At 39.5% G+C, this 13,118-nt stretch overlaps 1 protein-coding gene across 1 annotated transcript in view; it reads left to right on the forward strand.

Annotated features, from left to right (window-relative positions):
- GOLGA4 (golgin A4) overlaps positions 1–13,118 on the forward strand; it is a 55,484-nt gene that overhangs the window by 2,742 nt on the left and 39,624 nt on the right. The window contains exons 2-4 of the mRNA XM_030481074.1: positions 3,262–3,357; positions 7,258–7,356; positions 12,661–12,726. Of these exons, the coding sequence (XP_030336934.1) occupies positions 3,262–3,357; positions 7,258–7,356; positions 12,661–12,726 (261 nt within the window). The remainder of the gene's footprint in view (positions 1–3,261; positions 3,358–7,257; positions 7,357–12,660; positions 12,727–13,118) is intronic.

The following is a 13,118-nucleotide window of genomic DNA, read 5'->3' on the forward strand; positions in this document are numbered from 1 at the left end:
GTAGAACTTCTCAAGTGTAACACTTTTTCTGAGGAGGCCTTTGTAGCCTTCCCTCTTTCATCTGAATGCTTAGCTGACTGATGTTGTCTCTCAGATTGAGAGTACCTGTGCTCTGCCCCTCACAGGCTGAAGAACACATCAGTATCTAACTTCTGGCAAGGAAAAAAGCTATTGCAATTCCATGTGTCTCCTGCACCGATACTCGTTGAAGATGGTCACCTGGCAAACAGGGATGAAGAAAAGGCATAGACATTCAGTGTGGTTTTACATCAGTCTTTAGTAACACTGACAGACCTTGGGGTCCCCTGAGTTGGAGGACCATGACTCTGGGAACAATGACTTCCCATTTGTGGATGCTGGAATTGTAAGGGACCAGCTGTTTTGGCTGAATGTTCACAACTCCATGGGACCTGATGGGATTCATCTCGGAGTACTGAAGGAGCTAGCAGATGTTACAGCAGGACCCCTCTCAGTCCTTTTGGGAGTCTGGGGAGGTCCTTGCTGACTGGAAGCTAGCCAGTGTTATTCCAGATTACAAGAAGGGTGTGAGGGAAGATCCAGGAAACAACAGGCTTGTTAGTCTAACCTCAGTTCCTGGAAAAATTACAGAGAAGATCATACTGGGTGCTGTTGAAGGGCATTTAAAGAGCAGTGCAAGCATCAGGCACAGTCAGCATGGGTTCACAAAGGGAAAGTCCTCTTTAATTAATTTCATATCCTTCCATAAGGTCACCTACGTACTGGATGAAGGGGAGGTGGTGGATGTGGTTCTTCTGGGGTTTAGTAAGGGTTTTGTTGCTGTCCCTCCCTTCTGGACAAAGTAGCATGTGCTAAGATGGCAGGTCGTGTTGGATAGGGAGCCGTGGTGGAGCAGATTCCATGTGTACCAAATGTCCTGAAAGTACCAACTGTATTTCACCCTAAAAAATTTCCTTTATACTACAACTTCTAAGCCCCAGTTTTCTCTAATTCCCCCATCCCAGTAATTTTCCCACAGCCTGTAATACCACGCTTGAACCTTTGGTTAGCCCTGAAGTGGTCAGGTAGGTGGACTGGGTGATTGTTGTAGGTCCCTTCCAGCTGAACTCTTCTATCCTGTTACGTTATCTCTGTTCTAGAGCAGTGAAATCTGTAGAACCATTAAGGGCGGAGTGAAGAGACGAAGAAATACGTTCGTGCTCCTTCTCAACAGCACCAAAGTGGCGATGGTGAACTTATGGAAACTGTTTTTCTCCTGTTTGGTGAGGGCCAGAAGTGATCTTTAAATCACTGTGTCATGGTTTAAGCCCAGCTGGCAACTCAGTACTATGCAGCCGGTCGCTCACCTCCCTCCTTCCCCCCTCCCCAGGTGGGATGGGGAGGAGAATTCCCCCTTTAATCTTTACATTAAAGAATGTAAAACCCACAGGTTGAGATAACAGTTTAATAACTAAAGTACGGTATAATGCTGCTACTACTAATAGTAATGATAAGGGAAATAAGGGGAGAAAATACAAAATTAAAAGGGGAAAGGGAAGAGGAAGAAAACGAACAAACACAAGTGCTGCACAATACAATTGCTCACCACCCGCTGACCGATACCCAGCCCAACCTGAGCAGCAATCAGTTCCTTCCAGGTGACTCCCCCCAGTTTCTATACTGGGCATGACGTGCTGTGGTATGGAATAGCCCTTTGGCCAGTTTGGGTCAGGTGTCCTGTCTCTGCTTCCTCCCAGCTTCTTATGCCCCTCTTCACTGGCAGAGCAGGAGACTGAAAAGTCCTTGATCAGGGTAAGTGCTACTCAGCAACAACTAAAACAGCGGTATGTTATCAGAGTTGTTCTCAAACTAAATCCAAAACACAGCACTGCACCAGCTACTAGGAAGAAAATTAACTATCCCAGCTGAAACCACACTGGTACTAGGTTAGGGAATAAGAACAAGAGAAGGAGAGTTGTTGGCATGGATAGATCACTGTTGTTTCTCAAACCCTGTGGATATTTTTGGTCTTAGATTTTGCAGCAGGACATAGAGCTTTTATTGTGAATGGTTTATGTGGTGCTAGGTGAGATGTTTGGCTTTTGAGTTGTATTTTCAGGTGGGAGCAATGCACCCACTTGGGTCAGACCTGTAACTGTGACCTATTTTGGAATAGTCTCGTGTTTTGTGTGATATTGAAGTTACTTCATCAGTATCCAAACTTTACAAAATGTGCTTATAGATTTAGGCTATAAATTGAGTGTAATTCTCCGAAAAAAAAAAGTGTCTTTTTTTGGCAATATCTTTTCAGTGGTCTGCTACTCTGGCAATCATGTTCTGTAACATCCAACTGTCATGCGAGGCAGGCATTTTGCAAGGCAGAATTTATGTATGCACCCTCAGTGATGGTGCTGCAACAAAGTTAAAGGATTTGTGGTAGTTACTGGTTGGTTTTTTTTTTTGGTGGTGGTTTTTGGTTTGTTGGGGTTCTCTTTAAACACTTTGTTCATTCTGATGATGCTGTAGAATATACCTAATGAGAGATGTTGCAAATTAGTTTCTTTGTACATGAAAGCTTGTCGATATTTTAATATTCAGTGCATTTATACTGAAGTTTTATACTTGAATTTTGAAGTATGAGGCTGTCAGGCTCCATTTGGGATGGCTTGGCGTGGCTTGCTGCAACCTCACTCAGCGCGAAGTTGTGAAATGTCTTTGAATAGGTGCTCAGTGCTGACAGGAAGAACAGGTTCATATAGATACCATGAAATGTGTCATTTTCTTCTGCTCTTCTTTGTTTAGCTTCATTTTTATAAGCAGGTTGGTTTTTTTCCTTCTTTTATCGGTTGTTTTGTTGTTGTCGTTAGTGTCTTAAAGGAATTGGATGGTGTTCCATATGTAAGTGCTTGAATCCCTTTTAGTTTGTAAACTTTTAAACATCAAGCAACTGTACTGTGTTGCTGAAGTATTAGGAGGCGTGAGTTTCAAATCTGGTCTAGGAGGAGCATGGTCAGAAATAATCAAAATAACTAATGTTGTTGCATGCTCTTGTAGCTGATTCATGACATATTCTGCTCTAGAGGCCTTGTAGTAAGGTAGAACTCGTCACAGACAGTATGTGGAGCCGCTTGTCTTCTTTAAAAGGAAGATCTAGACCAGGCTTTTCTAAGATGCTACAGTTAGTAACTGTTGAAGTAAATTAGAGATGCTACAGTTAGTAATTGTTGAAGTAAATTATAATATGGAATGACTAGTTCTGGACTTTAGTATTATTACTAGTTGATATATGTGTTTTCTGTGTAGGTCCCTTCCAAATCCCCTCCACCACTTGGTAGAAGCAGCAGCAATTCTTCATTTACGGATCAGACTGATGAAGACTCGTTACCACCAGACAAAGAGGTCAGTTGAGAACTATTTTTCTGTATCTTTAACTTAAAAACCCCCCAATCTAACTTGTCTCCTTGATAAACCTTTTTCATTTTTTCTTTGATTCTTCAATACCGCTATTGTCTGTGCATTTATAGGTACAAATAGTCTAATTTTTAGGTTAAAAACTGAAGTGTTTCAGATGAATAAAACAGACCTTTAAGCTGTAATGGTTAACTCCCAGTTTAGGAAACCTTTTAAATCCTCAGGTCTTAAAAGCCTTACCCATGAACTGAACCCAGTGATGTAGTGGGACAGAAGTTACATTCAGAGAGCCTAACTTTGGTTGAAAAGTTGGGAGAATCCAGTTAACTGCACAAGTAACTTAAGGTGGGTGAGCCTAAAGGCTTAAACTGGGCCCTTGTGAATGTTTCTAATCATACCAGTAATAATTATCACAATTAAACAGCACCCACACCTCTCCCTGCAAGAGCCCACAAACAACAACAAAAAGTTATGTTATCCACAATAAAACATCATTAAAATCACTATCAGGGTGATGGGTAACCCTGACTCGCCTCCTAGAGCGAACAGAGGAGATAATCCACCGTCATCTTTATTTTATGTGTTCAAATGTTGTTGGCTGCTACTGCTGTCACCTGCATGTATCAATGCTTTCTGTAGAACTACGTTTTGTCTTGTAGTGCTTCATTAGATATATGTTGCCTCCAGCAGACTGCTTTTTTCAGACTACTTTTCCAGACAAACAGCAGAAGCAAAGGATTCCCTGCAGGACATGCTGAGTTACGTTGGAAGAACATTATGCTCTATATACAGTGGTTACACTGGACTGAGCAGAGAGGCAGAATGAGAAATAAGGTTAAGAATGGAAACAGAGTACTAAAGTGACTTCAAGTTTACAGTTGTCCTTGGGCTTAGGGAGCTGTTATGAGAATTTTACTTGTGAAACATATCCTGTGATTAGAAATTCAGAAGGTAGAGAAGCTGCTGAGGGGATGGAAAACCTCTTCTATTTTTTGTAAGGACTGGTTTTACAGCAAATGGAAAATTTCTCTAAAATGAAGACAAATTTAAATGATCGAGACATGAAATCTCTTTTCTCTATTTCTCATAAATGTTGACAACGATTAAAAGCAAATTGTCTTGGAAATCTGTTTGTTGGATTAGATTTTCATAAAATTCAGTTCAGGGGCAGTATTACTGTGCTTTAAGAAGATGCAGATATTGCATACTATCTCTAAAAGTAAATACCCTGATTATATGGATGCATTATGTCACTGGGGGTGGGCATTTTTTTTGCAGTGTTCTCATTTGACCAGGCAGATGTTTCATGTATAGAGGGCAGTGGCATTACAATGAACTGAAGTTAGACAACATTTAATACATTGAAAATGTTTGTTTGAAGAATATCATATGCTAAAATGTTCTTGTAGTACACAAATAATTGCTAACTCTTTTGGTACTGAAAGCTAAGCAAAATTACGGTGTTTCGTAGTTGTCTCATATGTTCTCTGTCCTCTCTGGGCTATTATGTTTTAGTATGTCTTTAATAGATCATGTCTTCATTTTTTTAGTGCTGTAATACCAAAGTTGCAAGTATTGCATGTGAAAGCTTTGATTTAAATTCGGAATATTTTTGGAATGAAACCAGTTTCAGAGTGAATTACAGTTGTAAATAGCTGCATTAGTCTGCTCAAAGAATAAGAATAAATGGTACAGGCAAACATTCTTGCTTTATATTCTGTAATGATAAGGTGGTTTTAGTTTTCAAGATTCTAAAACATGCTCAGTGTTTAAAAATAACCAACAAACTTATGCACTCCATTCATGGAATACTAGGTAAGCTGCTTTTTCAGCTTCTATTTTAGTGGAGCTGTGGATCTCCGCAGGCAATGTTAGAGAAGCTCATAATCTTACCATGTATAAGGAAGAAGCAGAAATCTGTCTAGTTCTGTATTCTGTTCTTGCAAGTAGGTCATAAAATATGAGTACAGTGTTAGGCAAAAGCATATATTGGTACTCGCACAGAACCTCTGCAGACAATTTGCATAACAGATGCTTTCTAAGTTAGTCTTGGTGTCATTTGAAACAGCCCTGGATGATTAAAACACGCTTACTTAGTGCTTCCAGTCTTTTCTAGGGAAGAATAGAAGTTTGGTTTTCAAACTGTTACTGCGTTGACTCTCAAACAGAATTTGAGGTGAAATACATCAGTCATTTTCAGTATAGTTCCTAGAAGTTCGGATAAGTTTCTGTTCTATATTATATATATTTATTTGCAAGTCAGGCCCACCTGCAGAAGATAACAAAACTAGTTTGGAGCCATCAGCTGATAGCTTGCTGTGGGTGACTTCCCAGTCATGCAGATCAAATATCACTCACATCCTCATGAGTGTTATGGAATTGACAGCAGAGCACAATATATATAGCTCTCCTTAGAGCTAAAGATAAACTAGCCAAGGTACTTCTCAGTCTCACTCTACTGCTATGTAATGACTCTGTTTAAGTTAATTTGAATGTTTTCCTAGCATGGGCTATTAATAAAGCAGGATAGGTAAAGCTGGAATAATATTCCTGCAGTACCTTTGCTCATGCTGCATCTTTCCTGTATTCATATACTTAAAGTACTTCTAAACAGACATTGCCGTGCAGAGTTGGTAGTGGTTTAGGCATGTGTCTATTTTTTTCCTTTCTGACATGCAAATTTAAAACTAAATTTTGGAGGCTGTATAACCTAGTTTGTAGCTAAAGCCTGGATTTTACAACTCCTGGTGCATTCACTGGTTAGTAAGATTTTACTGCAAAAAAAAGTTAAATCTTGTGACAAAAGATCAGCCATACCATAGCCTTAATTTGGTGCCTGAGATGAAGGTCAGTATGGGGTAGGGTGTTCATTTACCCTGGAGTATGTTTGAAGCAGAACGTTTGAAGATCTTAGTAGGATTTCTATTGCAAGCTTCAAGTGTGCTTTGACGGCACTCCGAGGATTAGAGAAGGTTACTTAAAGGATTATTTACATCTTTGCGCATGGTGGCTGTTTCCAGTGTGCTTCAGTCTAGTTGGATTCCCTGCTTCTCTAGTTTTATTGGTCACATCACTGGCATAGCACTAATGCGGTGCAAGTGATACATTAGACATTATACACCAGATATGTTTAATGTTTCTGAAGCCACTGAGATAATTCAGAATGGGTTTTAGGCCACATCCTGAAGTGCAAGAATCCGTTGTGGAAATATTTATATCTGCTTAATTTTGGCAGACTAACAGGTTGTTTCTTGCCTTTTTTCCAGGCATATGTGAATAATTTTTGGTGACTTTTAATACCCTCTTCCCCACCTCCAAGTTCACTAAACAGCTAGTTTTAAAGCCTTGCTGAATAGGTGATTACAAAAATTAAAAAGTGCAGATAAAAACACATGTATGAATTGGAAAGCATTAGGTAGTGTAATTATAGGACTCATTAGACAGCTCTGCCTGTAATTCGACTGTAAAGATGTAGCAGGTAATGATCTGCTGGTGTAACAAAAATATTGTGAGCAAGTACTTGAATATTTTAATTGTTGGGTACCCAGCATCTGAGAATGAAGGATGAACTCACTAATAAGAAGATGCAGCCATACCAATCTTGCACCATGACTGGGTATATTGGTACCTATTTGAAGCATGAAACGTCCTGGCTACTGGGGAGGAAATAATTTGCAATTTCATTTTGATACAGTGTATTTTGGCTGTTCTGAAATGATCTAATGTGTGTTTTCTGGTTATGTCCTGCCTTTATCGATATCTGTTGTCTTGTAAACGGCTGTATTGTGATATTTTGAATAGTGTGGAAAACTGAGTAAAATCGTGCAACGTTCATTACCTTATTACTTGATTCATTTTCGTTTTCCTACTTTTTGCATTGAATGACAGCTGCTAGCCGGGATGATAGCAGAACCTGCTTTTCTCTCTGAGTATACTATCTTTGCTTTGGATCCTACCAAACAACCTAAGCCACAGAGTGACGGTGTGGTGAGTCCTCCCACCCCTCTTAGTGATGCCTTTAGCAGGGGGAGGAGAATACTGTACTAGAAGGCAAACCTAGTGTTGCTTGTGGCTTGTTCTCACAAAGGCATCTTATCTTAACTACCTTCTTGCTAACCCTGCGCTAAATTTCACAGAGGTAGTACCTGATTAGCTCCTGGCTGGTGTGCTGTATGATGTGAATTTATTGTAACATCAAAAAATTAACACTTTTTCTGTGACACAGGTAACCAACACAATTTAATTGTCGCACAAGTTTGTACATTGGTTGCATAGAATTCATTAACGCCACTGAAAGTCTTCCTCTTTGTTTTTATCTATGTCTATATGTATGTCAAGATAAACGGATATGAAAAATACTGAGATTGCTTTGTCTGAAAATTACCTGTTTTTTTGCTGTGTACTGTGAAAGCCTCACAATGTCATTTACTATGAATGGTAGCAGGAAATAATTATCTCACATCGACACTGAAATTCATTTACTCCTAGTTTGTGACATGGCATCTATTATTGTGAGGATAAATATTCTCTTTTTTAATAACTAGATTTTAAGTATATATTTCTTTGCCTGATAATGTTGTTTTCATAGAATCCTAGAACGGTTTGGATTTGACGAGATCTTAAAGACCATCTAGTTCCAACCCCCCTGCCACAGTCAGGGACACTTTCCACTAGACCAGGTTGCTTTTCATAATACACAAGTGGAGAAGCTCAGTGAGAAGAGAAAAACAAGTGGAGAAAAAGCCAGCATGGAGAGGAAAGCAGCCTCCTACTTTCTAACACAGGCACATACAGAGCTGTGTTCTCCTTATTATTGTCACAGGACTGGGATGGCATCTTTCACATGCTTCAGAGGCATGGCCTTCCTGAGTCTGTAGTGATTTGGAACACAGTGTTTTTTACAGTCCCAGCTCATCCTTATGCTTCACAATTACTTTGCTTTTCCAGTTTAGCAAGTGCTTTTTTGCTGCTGGTGCAGAGGCTGAGTATGACAAGTCACTGGAAGCTGTAACAGGAGAGAAATTTCATAAGCAGATGGACACAGCACAACACACCATGTTGTGCTGGACTTCTCTCAAGCTAAGCAAGATTGGCTTGAAACAGTGATTAAAAAGGTGATCTGTGGAAAGTCTTCATTTGCTGTAAAGGCTTATGCTTGTTTAGGGTGAATGCCCCTAAGCACAGATTCATTACTAGCTCAGTTGTGGTGGTCTCAAGATTGAGCTTTTTGATGGGGAACAAAGTGGGCATTCAGACTGTGTCAAAACCTGTAGTTCTGAAATAGTTTCCAGATCTTTTTATCTTTTTTCAGTTCTAGATATTTTGGCCATATTCTAGGTCTAGTGATCACTACTTAAAGTTTCACTGCTAATTTAACTAAGCTTTTCTACACTTACAGCAGTAAACAGTTTTGGGCTGGTTTTCACTACATTATGGAATATCCCTAGTACAGTTGCATTTTGAAAAACGTATTTCTGTGAATGCTCGAGTGTTCCTCTATGTGCTATCTTTTAGTATATACTTCAGTGGCAGGAATTAGTGAATCAGACATTTCTAATACAAGACTGCATACATAGCAAATAATTGTAATTTATTTTATCATTTGGCTGTATGTGAGTGGTCACAAATCACCGCAAATGATGTGTGATCCAAGAGAGTGAGCAGCATAGAGAAGTGGCTGCAATTGTGGGGGTTTTGGCATAGATGAATTTAGTATAAACTCTTCACTAACTAAGCTGCATGGGCTTTGTTGCATGAAGAAACAGTTCAAATAGTCTTGGTCAGAGGGGTTTTTTAAAGAAAAAATAAACGAAAATGAGGGAAGAAAATGTGTACTGAGCTCTCCTTTTTTCCATAATTTACTCCATTTTGGAATACCCAAGAAGGAGGGAGAACAGTAAAATGTTTTTAAATGCAGACATTTGAGCTTTCGCTCTTTAGGCTTATGAGTCTATTTATACCTTTGAGAAATAAATAAGATTAATTAGCTTGCATTTCAGAGATAGGGATTTAAGGAAACACAAGGTGAGCGACTGAACCGAGTTAAAGGGCTTTTTGAGAATGTGCAGACTGGGAAAGACTAGGAAAAAATGGGATTATAACACTTGATATTCAGTACCATTTTGTGATGTTAGAAAAGGACTTTCAGTTCTGAGGGCTGGAAAGCGTGTTTGGACTTTTGTACTTAAAATGTACATAAAATGTTGACAATGTCAGAATCATACAATAATAGAATGCCAGGTTGAAGGGACGTCAGGGATAATCTGGTCCAACCTTTCTTGGCAAAAGCACAGTTTAGACAAGATGCCCCAGCAATCCTGTCCAGATGAGTATTGTAAGTGTCCAGTGTTGGGGAATCCACCACTTCCCTGGGGAGATTATTCCAATGGCTGATTGTTCTCATTGTGAAAAACTTTCCTCTTGCATCCAGTCGGAATCTTCCCAGGAGAACATGGTGATAAGGTTTCCCCTGAGCTGCCTTTTCTTTAGGCTGAACAAACCCAGCTCTCTCAGCCTTTCCTCACATGGCTTCCCAGTCCTTGGATCATCTTTGTGCCCCTTCTCTGGACCCTCTCCAGTCTTTCCTCATCTTTTTGCATAGCAGGGACCAAAACTGAACGCAGTATTCCAGGTGTGGCCTGACAAGCCCAAGCAAGAGTGGGATAATAACTTTATCTCTTCTGACCATGCCCTTGTTGATGTAACCCAGCATCCTGTTGGCTTTGCCCAGCAACACGCTGTTTGCTCATATTCACAGGTCCCTTTCCACAGAACTGCTGAGTAGATCCTGGCCTGTGCTGCACTCTTGGATTGCATTCACCCGGGTGCAAGACCTTACACTTGTCCTTGTTGAGCTTCGTAAGGTTCTTGTTAGCACACTCTCACAGCCTATCCAGGTCTTCCTGCAGGGTGGATCTTCCTTCCAAAGTCTCCACTTCCCCACTCAGTTTGGTGTCATTGGCAAAATTCATCAGGGCATACTTGATCCCATCTTCCAGATCATCTGTGAAGATATTAGTGGTGTATGTTCTATGAGTTTGTGAAGGAAAGACTTCTGTTGGTCTCCAGAAACCCTGATATAACTCTGCTGGGTTTAAGACTTTCAAAACACTAGCCTGTGCTCTGTGGTTCTAGTTTTGCTGAAACAGCTCTTAAGGTTTAGGGCTTTTAAGCTCTTCAGAGCCTCTTGAATCCATGCTTACATGTAGCAACTTCCATTTGTGCTTACCGTTCACTGTTTGGACACCAGAATATGATCCTTTGCCCTAAGGCCCTGAGTCACAGCACAGTGATTTAGAATTGCAGCAGCTAGATACTTGTGCTAGTCCAGTTTTTATATAAAAGATTACCAGTGTATCCCTTTTATGATTTATGCCAATAGAAAGTCTAATCCCCAATATAGGTTCTATTTTTGTGCACACAGAGTGAATTCAAAGAATAGGAAAATTTTAAAAGTGGTGACATTAGTTTTCATTTTTAAGTGGTATTTTTTGAGGTTCTTCATAGATCCTGAAATGGTAGCTTTTTAAGGATCTTCGCAGAAAAAACCAGCATCTGTGGCTTCCATATTCATAAACACCTTATTAGACTTAACAAATTACTTAATCTTGTGTTTTAAAATATATGTTAAATATTATTAAATTATTCTTCTGAATTGGATGTACAAACCCTCCATAGTTTCCTTTAATTCTTTCTATGGGTATAAGAATATATGATTTTTGAAAGAAATCTTTGTAGTTGGTTTGTAAATCTTGGTATTTGTCTTCCTTTGTTGTCAGTCCAGCACTACCATGGTAGATGCTTTGTAAACTATAAAGCAGAAGATAGATTTATATTTGCATTATCCTTATCATTAACCTTCCAGTTAGTGGAAGGTTAATGAACAGGATATGAAAAACGAACAGGTAATGGAGCTGAGAATAAAACATAGAAGTGCTTTAGTCTAAAACCCAGCAAGAGCTCTTAATCCACTAAGAATAAATCCCCTCAACAGGACAGTGCTCTGAAGCAGAACGCAGATTTTGTTCAAGCCAGCTGAAGCGCAATTTCCAAATCCAAACAGAGTTCTTATATGGCTGGTTATTGCTCATTGCTCTTTGTCTGAATCTGGGTGACTGCTCATTTCCCTGCCTGCCTTCACTGTCTGGATTTCTCTTTCTACCGTGATTTCCTAAAGTTTGCTACACGTCAAACCTTTCTAAGGTCCTTTTACATTGAATCATTCCTCTTTGACATTTACGCTTATGGATGCTTACCTGTGTATCCACACAGAGCAGAAGCTGTGTGTGTAATTCTGTAGCAGATACATACATGGACGATTATGATTCGTATTTTACTTGTGTATACGCCTTAGATTTTAAAGATTGCATGTAACTATCAGGATCCATCTTGATTAAAAAATGAGTTACATTGCTTTTAGCTGAATTCCTCATGTATTTTGTTCGATACGTCTCAGTGCTTTGCTTCTCTTGGAAAATAATCATATCCAAGATGGTTTCTGGCACGTTTTGCTACTTCAGGTTGACTTGGTTTAAACACCAGAAAACCATGTGGGTTTGTACAGGTTAAAAAACACCTGAACACAGGACATAGGAAAAGCAGGAGAGACAGACTAGGAATAGAAATCTCTGAACTCTGTTAACCCCCCCCCCCCCCAAATTAAAAAAAAACACCCAACCAAAACTATTGTTTTCTGTTGTGTTGGTTTTGTTGTTTTCAGTGGGATGTTTTGGTTTTTTCTTTATTTGGGAGTGCAGAGGAATGTACATGTGAAGTTCTTAAGTCTTAATTTTCTACCTGTGCTTGTTTAAAGTCTTAAACAGCCTGTTACCAGCACCTTTTTCCAGGTAGTTTCTACCCTCCATTCTCCTCCCCAGTGTACTTAAACAGAGAAAGATAGTGTGATTCCACTGTTACTCATGTTGGCTATAAACAACACTAGTCATCAATTAGATTTTTTTTCCTGCTATCATTTTGTCTTTTGGGTGTTTCTTTGATTTGTGCTTAAATGTGACATAAATAATCATTATGAATAATTTAATTGGAGATGTCAGCCTTTGCAGATGTCTCATACTAATCCATGCACACATAGCTGCTTTGTAGTTCTGTATATTGCAGCAATCTGTTTTGAATTTAACAAACTAGCTCGTTTGCATGAAGACATCTTAATAAACATTCAAAAGAAAGTACTAAAAACACAGGCAAGGAAAAAGCACAGATGCTGTTTGTAGGAATTGGTGAATTACAGCCCCTGTTGTCTATTCCTTCTAACAGTTGTTTTTCCTCCTGTAGAACTCCGGTAGAGAACTACTTCTTGGATACAAAGAAAACAATGGAAGTGGATCAGCCTCCCCGCAGGTATGGGGTGGGGGTGTGTGTGTGTCTTCTCCTTCGCTGCTGTGTTGTCTTTGTGGTATGTTGCCTTAAGTGCCCAGTATATATCTTCATGGCAGAGTAGGGATGACAAATACTTGCCTGCCAGGATACTAAGGGCAAGTATTATAATTTACCAAGGCATACTAAGGGGTTTCGTTTGTGTGTAATCCCATTAGCTGGTATTAGTGTTGTTGTTGATGTGTGGAGCTTTTTTTTTTGTAGGGACAAGTTAGTGGTATCTGACAGTGCGTCTCATTGCTCATGGACCCAGCCAGCACAGGATACAGAGTGTTAACCTCACTTTCCAAACCAGAGGGCATATTGCATGAATAGAAAGCTAATTTCTAGCTGAAGGAAAAAAAAATAAAAGATGG

Source organism: Strigops habroptila, chromosome 1 (genome assembly GCF_004027225.2).
Source record: "Strigops habroptila isolate Jane chromosome 1, bStrHab1.2.pri, whole genome shotgun sequence".
Lineage (NCBI taxonomy): Eukaryota > Metazoa > Chordata > Aves > Psittaciformes > Psittacidae > Strigops > Strigops habroptila.